Raw genomic sequence first — 14,895 nt, forward strand, 5'->3', positions numbered from 1 at the left:
TAATTACATCCATTTGTGAAGCATTTAGTTCTTAATTTGCAGGATCTCATACAATATTACTTAACTGTCCTTCATAAGAAGGACAGTTGTTGTTTCCCCAAAGTGGAAAGGAGATTTTGGGGTGACATAGCCTTAATGTTGAAGGTTTTTCCAGAGTAGACATCATGTTTAGAAATCCACAAATGATGGCTCGCCAGGTTGTTTTATTGACAGCAAAGTGAGTTAACAAGGCCTGTGCTTAACATTTGCATATTGGACAAATGTGAGTAGTGAACATGAAGCCTACTACTACTCTTCCTGATCATTGGCATTCTTTTATAGTTCTCCATTTTCACAAGGCAGTTTTATGAAAGGAGACTTTAAACTCGTCTAGCTTGAAATTATACAGTAATCACATTCAGTTCTCATTTTTCTTACTAATTCATCTGAGCTCTTTAACATGACACCTGCTGGCAGTAAGTCACATAGCAGGTAGTAGGAGCAGGGAAGAGATCAGACTCTTCTGCCTTTCGAAGTTCATACGTGCTCACTAAGGTAATAGGGCCAAAAGTAAAATGTTCCTGAGAAATTTCCAAAGGGTCACATTTGAAACAGAGGCATGGCAGTCTGTCTTCCAGTGACACATTACAAAGATTAGGGGATGTGAGTCTATGAGATCCACTTTGATGTTAACTTGCTATGGGACTTTATGAAAACTTCTTATTGTCTGCCTCTGAGGCTGGGGTTCTTTACCTTTTCTAAGGGGATAGTGAATGATACCTGTCCCACCTACCTATTGAAAGGATGACCTTACATGAAATACAAAATGGTAACATAAAAAGATTGTAGAAAATAATATAGTATTCAAGGGTAAGGTAGATGCTTGCTGGTCACTTCTTTTCTTTCTTCCTTCTTAAATATTGGAATTTTTCAGGACTCAGTTCTAGGCATTCTTCTTGGGTTCCATTTCTGGGAAATCTCATCCTTCCCATGGTTTCCGTTATATGTACCATCCACACAGAACCATCTTTTGAGCTCCAGGTATTTGTATAACTCCCAGACTCCACTGGGCCCAGTCCAGTCTCAGTTTGGAATTGCATTTAAAGAAATACAGTCCAGCAACTAAAAGTAATTAAATAGTAATACTACTCCTTACTTGAGTCTCAAAGAATATAATAGCATGGAGGTTATAATTCAGCAATATTTCAAAAAATCTTTTATCCACTCCCACCCGCACTCCAACCTCAGTCAGTCCCTGAGTTATGGGCTCTCATTTTTCCATACTGAGCCTGAGACTCTCACTCACAACTCCCTGCAGTCTGTTTTCATTTGAACTTCTCACAAACCAGATCTTTGGCCCATGTTTTCTTCATCCTTTTTTGCCTAGCATTATAACAGCCCAAGAACTAGGTGACAAACACCAGATTCTCGCTTGAGGATGAGAGAGGAAGGAAAGGTTAGTTAGTTTGGCAAAGGCTCCTATTTGGGTAGGAGAAAAGAGGAGGCTGGGAATATTTACATGTAAATAATCTATATTCCCAGCGTACTTGTGGAGTGTTCTACTTGTTCTCTACTTGTATATTTCACAGAGCACCTCTGACTCAGCCTGTCTAAAACTTGACCTTACTATCTTCCATACAAATTTGCTTCTCCTCTAATATCTTCATGCAAAGTATCTATCGTGCTTCTCGTTGCTTATTCCGGACATCTGAACGTCATCCTCAAATTTTTCCTCTCCTTCACAGTTCCATTCACGTTCTCTTCAGCCTCGATACTGAATACATACTTCTAGAGTCTCTCCATTTTACTCCATATCTGCTGCTGCCACTGAACTCCTTGTTCCCCAGCAATCCGTTTTCCGTACTCCAACCAGAATGATCCTTTAAAAACATGAATCTGATCATGCCTTTTCCTCCTTTACACTGTTCAAAGGTTTCTGAGTACTAAGCCCTTAATAATGGCCTCTAAAATCCTGTATACTCGGGTTGGTCTCTGCTTATGTCTCTAAAAATAGTCCCTTCCTCAACAGGATGCATTTCTTCCTGCCTCAAGGCCTTTGTTTAAGCTGGTCTGGTTGTCTAAAGTATCTTTCACCCTCCTCACCCTCCACCCTGCCCCCCAACCTCCTCATCCAAGGTTTCTCTGGCTCCTCAGGCTGGGCCCGTCCCTTTGATGAGACCCATTGCTCTTGAAATCGAATTACTTGTTCCCACACATTTTGCACAGTAGATCCTAAGCTCCACGAGGGATGAAGTGCTCTCTCCTGTAGCACTTCATCCCTCGTGGTTAGCACAGTGCCCAGCTCAGATCAAGTATTAGTTGAGCACTTGCTGATTAAAGGATACTTCTTCCATGATTTGGGCTTTGTCTGTCTCTCATCTCCATATATATTCTGCTTCACACTCTATTTACCCCTGAGAAAATTGATTTCATATTTTTTAAGCCCGTGCTCTTCTTTGCAGAATTGTCTTCCCAGTCCTTCCTAGCTACCACTTAATCATTGTCAGCACCTCAAAATAGAAACCAATGTGTAGCTGCACTGTGTCCCTTACCATGGTATTTTGAAATTATTTGATTGCATGTTTTTGTGAGTAGGGCTGTATGTGGCTTCCTTTATAGCAGGGGCAGTATTTTTGTTTACTTCTCATCTTGATAATCCCAGCACCTAACAAGGTCACACTGAATCAAAAAAGTTGGCATACTCATAAGTAGAGGTATTGTAATAATAAAAATAACTGCTGACATTATTGATTATTTTCTGTGTGCTAGGCACAATTTTAAGTTCTTTCACACTACTAACTTATTGAATCATCTCAACTCCTATGAAGGAGTTACTTTTATTCTTCAAATTTATAAATGAACTAGAGACCCAGAAAGGTTAAATAAGTTGTCCAGACTTAGCCAGCTTGTAAGTGGCAAGGCTGGAATTTAAACCCACTGTTTGCGGAGCCTACCCACCTCTGTGGGACAGTCACTGTAGTCATAGTGCTTTCAAAATTGAGTTCTGGAATCTTTGATTCAAATTCTGTTTCTACTTACCTGTATGACCTGGGGTAAGGTCCTTCTCTGTAAAGTGGGGATAATTATATGTCCTTTATAGGGATGTTCTGACGATTAAATAAAATAATCAGTCCATCTGTAATATCTAATGGGATGTAGGCAGTTGTAACAGCATTAAGTCAGTGTGAGCACTTGGACAGATCTTTTGGGATTCTTTCCAACTCTAAATCCAGTGAGTTTTTATAGTATTTTAGTCTTCCATTTGCCATTTACTTTTCAATGTTCTGGTATTTATTCTTAATAATCAACATTTATAAGAGCCTGAGGACATCTCTGCGTTTGCTATCAAGTGAAATCTAAGGGCTTTGTGAAAAGCTTGTGCTGCCTAAAACTACAGTGCTGATTTCCCATGCTCAAGTCCCCTGCTAGGTGGCTGAGTAAAAATCTCTGGCTAAAGAGAGCAGCTGAATTACAGCCAGACCAAAGCAGAAAAAGAAATCTAATCAGTTACTGTTACCTGATTTTGAAAGTTTATTGAGATGTTCTAATCATAAAAGAACTAAAAAGAATATACAGTTAACAGGTCAACATTTGCAGCTAATGTTTCCTCTTTCCAAGTTAAATAAAAGTCGATTTAGAGTAGTCTGTGCTATTAAATTGATTAGCAGTCAGATGGAAACTTTCAGCAGTTTAGGTGATGATTCATTTATAACGACTATTCATAGTTTGTCTACTAATATTTGCTTATTATTTTATGAAACTCATAAAATCATATGATTTTTTTCACCATCACCATATACCGACAAGCACTACAGTAGCAAATAACATTGGTAGAAAATACAGAGTATATAGTTCTGAGACTTAATGGTCTGACTTGTGTACAAACTCAATAAATGCTTACCAGTAGTTTTACAACAATACAGTGAATATTCCAGAAGTAGATATATGTACTATTTAAATAAATCTTCTTGATCTGTTTATTTGTTCTACCTTTGAACAAAGCAAACAAATACATAGCAAAAAAATATCTAAAATAGATGAAATTGGAGATGATTGTGGCATCAGGAAGGAGTTTAGTTCACAGAATAAGTACCATGAAGTCCAAAACACTTGGTAGAGGTGTGCCTCTCTGACTTCTACATAAAAAGGGAGATAAAAGATGGCTGTGTGATTTATAGTGCCCATAAACAAACAGAAGTCAGTTATTGAGAAACACAACTATTGCAGCTGCTGAGACTAGAGAGGAGTTTCTCCTTTGTCGGAATGTGGTAAATGGCAACTTTTCAGCCCTTGTACAGAAAACACAGCCACAGGATTTCTTAGTGCTGATACCTTCAATAGCAGCAGGCTATTTATTTTATTTTATTTTATTATTATTTCTTTTTGCGGTACGCGGGCCTCTCACTGTTGTGGCCTCTCGCATTGTGGAGCACAGGCTCCGGACGCGCAGGCTCAGCGGCCATGGCTCATGGACCCAGCCGCTCCATGGCATGTGGGATCTTTCCGGACCGGGGCACGAACCCGTGTCCCCTGCATTGGCAGGCGGACTCTCAACCACTGCGCCACCGGGGAAGCCCAGCAGCAGGCTATTTTTTGACATCGTAAAGATCAATTCATTAAAAACAATTCTACATGGGTCTATTATGCAACCCATTGATGTTCTTGCTTAAACTGGGTATCTGTTTATAGTATCTACAAATATAAAAAGATTTAATTACTTTAGATAATCCTTTTTTTCACTATGCTTTTGCTGACTGTTGATTAGATGTTAGATTTATGTTAAATAACCAGACATATCTGGAAACTGGAAGTGCCACTGGGAAGTGAGCTAGATATGGCCAGCAGGGCAAAGATTTTCTCTTAAGAAATAATTTAGAATTGGCTCAAAGTTGTATACCATAGAACTGTAATTTTTTAAATATGTGGTGAGCATCAGGATCACTTGTAGGATTTTTAAAAGACAGGCTCATCTCCCACCTCTGTAGTTTTCTACTTAATATATTTGGGTGGGTGAGGTGAATGCATCTGCATTTTATTTTTATTTATTTATTTATTTATTTTAAAACATCTTTATTGGAGTATAATTGCTTTACAATGGTGTGTTACTTTCTGCTGCATAACAAAGTGAATCAACTATCCGTATACATATATCCCCATATCTCCTCCCTCTTGTGTCTCCCTCCCTCCCACCCTCCCTATCCCACCCATCTAGGTGGACACAAAGCACCGAGTTGATCTCCCTGTGCTATTCAGCTGCTTCCCGCTAACGATCTATTTTACATTTCTATATAATTTGTAGTGCATATATGTCCATGCCACTCTCTCTCTTCCTCCCAGCTTACCCTTCCCTCTCCCCGGGTCCTCAAGTCCATTCTCTACGTCTATGTCTTTATTCCTGTCATGCCCCTAGCTTCTTCAGAACGATTTTTTTTTTTTAGATTCCATATATATGTATTAGCATATGGTATTTGTTTTTCTATTTCTGACTTACTTCATTCTGTATAACAGTCTCTAGGTCTATCCACCTCACTACAAATAACTCAATTTCATTTCCTTTTATTGCTGAGTAATATTCCATTTTATATATGTGCCACATCTTCTTTATCCATTCATCTGTCGATGGACACTTAGGTTGCTTCCATGTCCTGGCTATTGTAAATAGTGCTGCAATGAACATTATGGTAAATGACTCTTTTTCAGTTATGATTTTCTCAGGGCATATGCCCGGTAGTGCGATTGCTGGGTCGTATGCTAGTTCTATTTTTCATTTCTTAAGGAACCTGCATACTGTTCTCCATAGTGGCTGTATCAATTTACATTCCCACCAACAGTGCAAAAGGATTCCCTTTTCGCCACACCCTCTCCAGCATTTATTGTTTGTAGATTTTTTTGATGATGGCCATTCTGACTGGTGTGAGGTGATACCTCATTGTAGTTTTGATTGGCATTTCTCTAATGATTAGTGATGTTGAGCATCCTTTCATGTGTTTGTTGGCAATCTGTATATCTTCTTTGGAGAAATGTCTATTTAGGTCTTCCACCCATTTTTGGATTGGGTTGTTTGTTTTTTTGATATTGAGCTGCATGAGCTGCTTGTATATTTTGGAGATTAACCCTTTGTTACTTGCTTCATTTGCAAATATTTTCTCCCATTCTGAGGGTTGTCTTTTCATCTTGTTTACAGTTTCCTTTGCTGTGCAAAAGCTTTTAAGTTTCATTAGGTCCCATTTGTTTATTTTTGTTTTTATTTCCATTTCTCTAGGAGGTGGGTCAAAAAGGATCTTGCTATGATTTATGTCATAGAGTGTTCTGTCTATGTTTTCCTCTAAGAGTTTTATAGTGTCTGGTCTTACATTTAGGTCTTTAATCCATTTTGAGTTTACTTTTGTGAATGGTGTTAAGGAGTGTTCTAATTTCATTCTTTTACATGTAGCTGTCCAGTTTTCCCAGCACCACTTATTGAAGAGGCTGTCTTTTCTCCATTGTATACTCTTGCCTCCTTTATCAAAGATAAGATGTCCATATGTGTGTGGGTTTTGTCTCTGGGCTTTCTATCTTGTTCCATTGATCTATATTTCTTTTTTTGTGCCAGTACCATACTGTCTTGATTACTGTAGCTTTTTAATATAGTCTGAAGTCAGGGAGCCTGAATCCACCAGCTCCGTTTTTCTTTCGCAAGATTGCTTTGGCCATTTGGGCTGTTTTGTGTTTCCATACAAATTGTGAATTTTTTTTGTTCTAGTTCTGTGAAAAATGCCATTGGTAGTTTGATAGGGATTGCATTGAATCTGTAGCATCTTCATTTTTAAAAAAAGACACACAAGTGATTCTAGTGATCCGTGAAGTTTGAGAATTGCCACCATAGATTATGCTGTATTAATTTTATATAGAAAAAAGTTTAAAGCGTATATAACCAAATACACGTTATCCACAAAACCATCTGTTTTATGATTAAGATCATCTGTTTTTGAAGACTGTAAATTCCCAAGTTACTATTCATTGTAAGCTGTTTCTGAAATGTACATCTAGCCAGTTGAGTAAGGTGATTTAATGTATAGACATCTAATTAGTAAACCAATTAAGAGTTTTGGCATGTCTACTGGAAATGATGACTTTGAATAGTTAAATATGTATTTTGGGATAATTTTTTATTCTTGCCATTGTCTGATTACATTTCCATATGGACCAACAATATTTCAATAATTATATTCTATCTAGAGAGCATTTTCCTATTTTTAGTTTTCAAAAAGTTATAAAGCATACTGACATACATTCTAAAGTTATCTGAGATCTCTAGGGGTACTTTCGTTTGTAGGCTTTCAAGTGATAATATGAAAAATGATACTCAGAGATTGGTATCTCACATCTTATCTGCAGTAGTCACTACTTATAAACAAAATCTTTAAATATGTGGTAAACCTTTGTTTAAAGTAGAAAACTAAGCCCGTATATGTGTGTGTATGTCTTAATCTGTCTTAATATCTATGACAACAGAAATCTTGGATAAATGTCTAATGTTTACTTTTTATTGTTCCTTTATAGGCATTGCTTCTATGACAGTGCCAGTGTACATCGCTGAGGTCTCACCCCCCAATTTAAGAGGTCGATTAGTCACCATTAATACCCTCTTCATCACGGGAGGGCAGTTCTTTGCAAGTGTTGTCGATGGAGCCTTCAGTTATCTCCAGAAAGATGGATGGAGGTCTGTAAATAGTTCTTACATTTAATTTTCAAATAGATTATGAGTATTTAGGGTATGGAAGAAAAATTGAGAAATGATAGAAAAAATATAGGGTATTTTGAATCATTATAGCTAGTTTATATGATGGCGTTCAGCAAAATTGAAAGTGGACAAGAAGCTGATATTTATTTTTAATGATAGACAAGGAAACTACCATTAAGAATTGATATTTACAGGATGTTTTAGCATTTAGGTGACGTTACTCACAATGTGTGATATATTTTGCAATATTTGTTTAAAAATGAATGCAGCAATAAATATGCATGGAGTTTTTGAATTGTATCAGTGATTGACAAGCTGTTTATAAACTGCAGATATAACTAACATCCTTTTGGGATTTAGGTAGCTACATTCTAATCTGAATGAAAGAAAACTCAGTCTTTAAAGGTACAGGTTTAGTTATATAAAAAGATGTTATATATGTAAAACTTAAAATACACAAATTATTTATGATCATTATTTGGCTTACTTTGAATCAAAAGAGATGAGAAAAATGTTTTAAAAACTGCTTTAAAATATTTTCAAACCTAATATTGTAAAACAAGCTGATCTTATATTAAAGCTTAAAGATATTATGGCCTCTGGATTTTGATATACTTCATGGTATTCAAAACAACAGATTCATGTAACCCTTCCAGGGTTTTAAATTTTAATAAAATTTCCCTATACTCTGTATAGGTGCTGGAGAGAAAATATTCCACAAGACAGACTTCTGGTGTGTTAGCATGGTGCTTAAACTATTGAAGTTAATTCTTAACAGCTGAAGAAAAAGGGTCTGCTGCTATGTGGATGTAGGGAATTAAACTTACATATGTAAGCAGCACAATTAATCAAAGCTATTGAAGACTTAGGCTGATGAAGTTTTGTTAAGTCATGTGAGAAAACTCACTGAAGGCAGTTAGGGTGTATGTTTGTCCGGACCATTAAAGAGAGGACACATTTCTTTAAAATATTAGCTGTGTCTGCACATGTTGCTAAACCACTTTCTACCTCTGAAGGAATGAATCTCCGAAAAAGTGAGAAATTACTGAAAAATTGAAGAGGCAAGAACTTCATCTTTCTTTTCCACTCTGTAGAAGAACAGAAAGTGGGAGATGATAGCTTGTTACCAGCGTGACCTGGTATTTTGAGTTTTTACTGGAAGCTCAATGGAAGTCAGTTAATCTTTCAGCCCCACATAGCTTTAAGATCTAAATTATCTATTTACATTTTGTTAAGGAATTTTATTAATGTAACCACTATAGAAATATATATCTGCTTTTATTAAAAATCTGTTTTTAAATGAAAACATATAAATTACATGAGTCATGTTTTTAATCCAAGTATCACAATTTATTTTTATGTATTTATTTTATTAATTGTAAAAATTAAGCAATTTATTTAAACTAAAAAGAGAGTTTACCCATTTCCCCCATCCCCCACCCACCACGTCTGGAAACCCCTAGTCTGTTCTCTGTATATATGAGCTTGGGTTTTTGTTTATTTGCTTTTTTATTTTGCTTTTTTTCCTTAGATTCCACATATAAGAAAGCTCATACAGTGTTTGTCTTTATCTGTCTTATTTCATGTAGCATAGTGCCCTCAAGGTCCATCCATGTTGCAAATGGCAAGATCTCACTCTTTTTTATGACTGAATAATATTCCATTGTGTGTATATATACCACATTTCCTTTATCAATTCATCCATCAATGTTGGACAATTAGGTTGTTTCCAAATCTTGGCTATTGTAAATAATGCTGCAATGAACATGGGAATACAGATATACGTATCTTTTTGAATTAGTGTTTTCATTTTCTTCAGATAAATATGTAGAAGTAAAATTGCTGGATCTTACGGTAGTTCTATTTTTAATTTTTTGAGCAACCTCCATACTGTTTTCCACAGTGGCTGCACCATTTTACAATCCCACCAACAATGCACAAGGGTTCCCTTTTCTCTACATCCTCACCAACATTTGTTATCTCTTGTCTTTTTGATGACAGCCATCCTAACAGGTGTGAGGTGATAGCTCATTGTGGTTTTGATTTGCATTTTCTTGATGATTAGTGATTTTGAGCATCTTTTCATGTACCTGTTGGCCATCAGAATGTCTTCTTTGGAAAAAATGTCTATTCAGATGCTCTGCTCATTTTTTAATCAGATTGTTTGCGTTTTTGCTATTGAGTTTATATGAAATCTTTATATACTTTGGATATTAACCCCTTATCAAATATGTGATTTGCAAATATTTTCTCCCATTCAGTAGGTTGCCTTTTCATTTTGTTGATGGTTTCCTTTGTTGTGCAAAAGTTTTTAGTATGATATAGTCCCACTTATTTATTTTTGCTTTTGTTGCTTTTACTTTTGTTCTCAGATTCAAAATTTATCTCCAAGACCTATCTCAAGGAGTTTACTGCCTATGTTTTCTTCTAGGAGTGTTATGATTTCAGGTCTTCTGTTCAAGTTTTTAATCCATTTTGAGTTAATTTTGTGTATGGTGTAAGATTTATTCTTTTGCTTGTGGCTGTCCAGTTTTCCCAACACCACTTAAATATAGCAATTTAGGTACTTTTTCTCAGTACTGGGTTAAGAAAGAAAGAAAGATACAGTAGTGAAAATAATTTATGACTGTAGTATCCCTGTGCAGAAGTGGAGGTCTTAGGATAGGCATTAGAACACTTTTGAGAGGCAGGGTGACGTAGTGATAGACAGAGCTGGATTTAAATCTGTTTTCAGTGAGTAATTAGCTACAAGCTTTGGACAAGTTACTTAGTTCCCCTGAAATTCACTTTTGTCATTGTAAAAAATGCGACCAAAGATGCTTATCTTGTAAGGTTATTGTGGGATCTAAATTAATTATTGTATATAAAGTACTCAGCACAGTGTTTGGCACATGGCAAATACTCAATAAATGATGAATCACGTTATTATTTACTATTCTGATGAATGCATAGAAGATGGGTACTACTAGAGGTAAATTGTAAGGGAGGTTGAAGGAAACACATTCTAAGACCTCTGGTTTCTTAACCAGTAAAGTTGTGGCTTGGAGGTGCTAGGGCAGAGGCCTAGAGAAAAAAAATGTTAAATGCTTATATCTACCATAGAAAGTACAAGAAGGAAAAGACTAAAGACAAAAATGATTTTCTAAATAACCATGAGATCCCAGCTGATGTTGGAGGCAGAAAGTTGCAGTAAAGTGAAGTAGCACACCTGTGTGAATTTTTCCCATAATATTGGAGAACCCAGGGGTGAAAAAATAAAATAAGAGGATGGAAAACAGACTTGGGCTAGTATTCAGACCAGTGCATTAACATATCAGATCACTTTGAATCCACTTAGTTTTTGTAAAAATACATGTTTATTTGTGTATACATGCAAATATATCTACTTTTCTTCTTACAAGTGAATTTTCTGTGTACTATTTTCTTCTATTTTTCAGCATCCTTAGCTATGTGTTTACCTCATCTGATTCCTGGACTCATAGGAATGTGGTTACAAGCAAGTGAAAATTGGAGTATTACCTAAGCATCAACATTAGAATTATCAGCAATTATAACTTACTCATGATTATAACAAGATAATTCATCATTTTGTGGCCATGTATTCCAAAAGTTCTAAGGAAATGTGGTTTTAAATATTTCATATAAAATTTCTTTCTCGGGCTTCCCTGGTGGCCTAGTGATTGAGAGTCCGCCTGCCGATGCAGGGGACGCGGGTTCGTGCCCCCGGTCCGGGAGGGTCCCACATGCCGCGGAGCGGCTGGGCCCGTGAGCCATGGCCGCTGAGCCTGCGCGTCCGGAGCCTGCTGCTCCGCAACGGGAGAGGCCACAGCAGTGAGAGGCCCGCGTACCGCAAAAAAAAAAAAAAAAAAAAAAAAATTTCTTTCTCATACTCATATTTTCATGTATCATAAAGTAAAATGTTCCCTACATTCCAAGAGTTTGAATATGTTAACATTTTGTTTTTTTTTTTTTTTTTTGCGGTACGCGGGCCTCTCACTGCTGTGGCCTCTCCCGTTGCGGAGCAGCAGGCTCCGGACGCGCAGGCTCAGCGGCCATGGCTCACGGGCCCAGCCGCTCCGCGGCATGTGGGACCCTCCCGGACCGGGGGCACGAACCCGCGTCCCCTGCATCGGCAGGTGCACCACCAGGGAAACCCTGTTTCTTTTTCATTTGCCTTTTTGACTTTTATTTCTTTGAAACTCTACTTTAAGTTACTAACATTTGATGTCATACTATATACCTAGTGTCCCAGATTAACTAGTTCACTTTACACTGATGAACAGTTTTAGAGTCTGTTAGTGAATATCATTTGATCTTCACCAAAACCTTGAGAGGCACCAGGAACTAGTATTATTCCCTATTTGTAGATTTAAAAAATGCTCAGAGAAGTTAAATATTTGCCTGAGACCACATGGTTATTACATGGTGTAGATTAGAGCCAGTTCTTTTTAGTTGAAATGTAGCCACCTTTTTCCTCATTCTGCTTCTAAGTGTTTAAAGTCTAAAATATGATTACTGATAATTTTTATGATAGTGATAAGATTAAGATATACATTAGATAAAACTGACAGAAAAACTTCTTAGATGTTGAGGTTGTTGAAAGACTAAATCACCCTTTGTGTCAGATGGGTCAAAGCTTCTGTTCTCTTATTGTTTGGATGTCATAGAAATAAATTGTGTTTTGCTGAACTGTTGAAAGATAAGCTTTTCTAGAAAAAATTGCCAGTAGAAGATTGCCTGCTGATACTTTTGTAGCACTGTAGTGTCATATTACTACTATACTGGGAAGAATATCATTGGGCTCCATAAGAAAGAGGAAATAAGGATTTTGAAAATATCAGTAAAGATTAATTTTTTAAAAATAACTTTATTGAAATATAATTAATACACCATTCAATTCACCCATTTAGAATGTACAATTCAGTGGCTTTCAGTATGTTTACAGAGTTGTGCAGTTATCACTACAATCAAATTTTGAACATTTTTATTACCCCAAAAAGAAAACTTGTACCCCATAGCTGTCATCATCCAACTTCCCAGCTCCTCCCAGCTCTAGGCAACTATTAATCTACTTTTTTTCCTTATAGAGTTGCCTATTCTGGGTATTTCATGTATCAATATGTGGTCCATTGTGACTGGCTTCTTTCACTTAGCATGTTTTTAAGGTTCATCCATGTTGTAGCATGTGTCAGTACTTCATTTCTTTTTATTGGCAAGTAATGTGGATATACCACATTTTGTTTAGCCATTCGTCTGTTGATGGACATTTGAGTGGTTTCCACTTTTTTGGCTATTAAAAATAATGCTACTCTGAACATTTGTGTACAAGTTTTAGGGTGGGCATATATTTTCAGTTCCCTTGGGTGTATACCTAGGCGTAGAATTGCTAGGTCATATGGTAACTATGTTTACCTTTGGAGGAACTGCAAGATTGTTCTCCAAACTGGCTGCACTATTTCACATTCCCATTTAGCAATGTATGAGTTCCAGTTTTTCCATATCCTAGTAAACAATTATTATCTCTCTTTTTCAATTACAGTCATCTCAGTGGTTATGAAGTGGCATCTTGTTGTGATTTTGATTTCCATTTCCCTGATGACTAATAATATTGAGAAAGATTTTATTTTTGTCTAATATATTATAGTGCTTACAAAGATGACAGTTACTTTGGTAGTTAAAACTAAATGACATGACATTTTATCACTTTTCTGTGCTAATATTTTTGAATTGTGCTTATTGAACATAGTGAGATTTACTCACTACACCTCAGGCAAAGAAAGGTTTTCTTTCTTTTTTTTTTTTTTTTAACATTTTTATTGGAGTATAATTGCTTCACAATATGGCACATGGTTTTCTTTCTTTAATTGCCGAGTTAAAGCCTGGCACTCTATAAACATTATAGTAAAGTGAACTTCGCCACCACCATTATCGGTCTAAAACACTTACCTGGACATGCCACTGCTAAAATGCTTCCAAGGCTCCCCATTTCCTACAGGAAAAAAATCAGTCTCTTCATGGCTTGTAGTGCCTTTCATTATCCAATCCATGCCTGCTTTCCTAGATTTTTAAATTCATTATTACTTCCTTCCTTCCTTCTTTATACAACATAGGTTTACGCCTATAAACTGTATACACTAGTCACATCTTGCTTTTTCATGTTTGTTTTTTTCCTTCTGCTCACTTTGCCTATAATGTCTTTCTACTCTGTCCTGCTTTACTGGTTCAGTTCTCATGTGAAACTGTCTTTGTTCCTTTGCCTTTTCATAATACTTTGTACGTGGCTTCACTTTTATACTCACCATTTTTTTGAACCAGTTTTGACCTTGTACTCATTTTTAGGTCTAGGAAAGGGTCTAGAACATAGTAAAGGCTTACTAAATGTTTATTGAAGTTAGCTGAAATTGACTGGGCTCCAGGGAAGAGACTCTTAACCAAAGTAAAAAGATATTGATTATAAACCAAAATACCAATTCTTTAATTTATGCTGGGGAATAGATATCTTTGCAGGTAGCTGAAAAACTAAATTATTAATCCTAAATATTTCTTACTGAGCATAAAAATCAGAGAAAGAAAACTAGTTTCTGAGCCTATGAAAATTTACATCTCTTAAAATAATGTACCTCTCTGGGCCCCAGGACGTTCTTTGCTTTTCTCTCTCGGATAGAGCTGATTTTCAAATGAGTGTTACTTTATTTATAATTACATAAATCATCATGCGATTTATATTAAAAAGAATGGTATATCTATAGAAGGGCTGAATTCTCCTTTATATTGACTTTTACTGATTCTCAGGTTTAATTTTTTTTAAATTACAGTTATCTTATTCCACCTCACTAGACTGTATACAGCTATTTGCAAAGTATACTGGGTATTTTTGCATGTTTCAACATTCACATGATGTTCTTTTGTTTTTCTTTTTTCAGCTGAAGAAGGAAAATTTGAGGTAATACAGGTGTTGAATGAAAAGCACAAGGTATTAGTGCTAGTTACATCTACAATGTGAGACTTGTGCTGAGCTTTGAGAATTGGCAGGCTTCATGTGGACTGAGGTGAAAATGAGGACAGAGGAGTAGGATGGATGAGGGCAGGATCAGGAGGCTTGAAACTGAAGTTAGAGGTACATGGTAGATTGGAGGCAGATTGTAGAGGTCTATGAATTCTAGGCTGGAGGTTTTGAAATTTTATCTACAGAC

The 14,895-nt window shown here is 36.4% G+C and overlaps 1 protein-coding gene across 1 annotated transcript in view; it reads left to right on the top strand.

Annotated features, from left to right (window-relative positions):
- SLC2A13 (solute carrier family 2 member 13) overlaps positions 1-14,895 on the top strand; it is a 426,062-nt gene that overhangs the window by 77,795 nt on the left and 333,372 nt on the right. Inside the window, exon 2 of the mRNA XM_065887651.1 lies at positions 7,522-7,681. Coding sequence (XP_065743723.1) covers positions 7,522-7,681 — 160 coding nt within the window. The remainder of the gene's footprint in view (positions 1-7,521; positions 7,682-14,895) is intronic.

Source organism: Phocoena phocoena, chromosome 11, assembly GCF_963924675.1.
Source record: "Phocoena phocoena chromosome 11, mPhoPho1.1, whole genome shotgun sequence".
NCBI classification, from domain to species: Eukaryota; Metazoa; Chordata; class Mammalia; order Artiodactyla; family Phocoenidae; genus Phocoena; species Phocoena phocoena.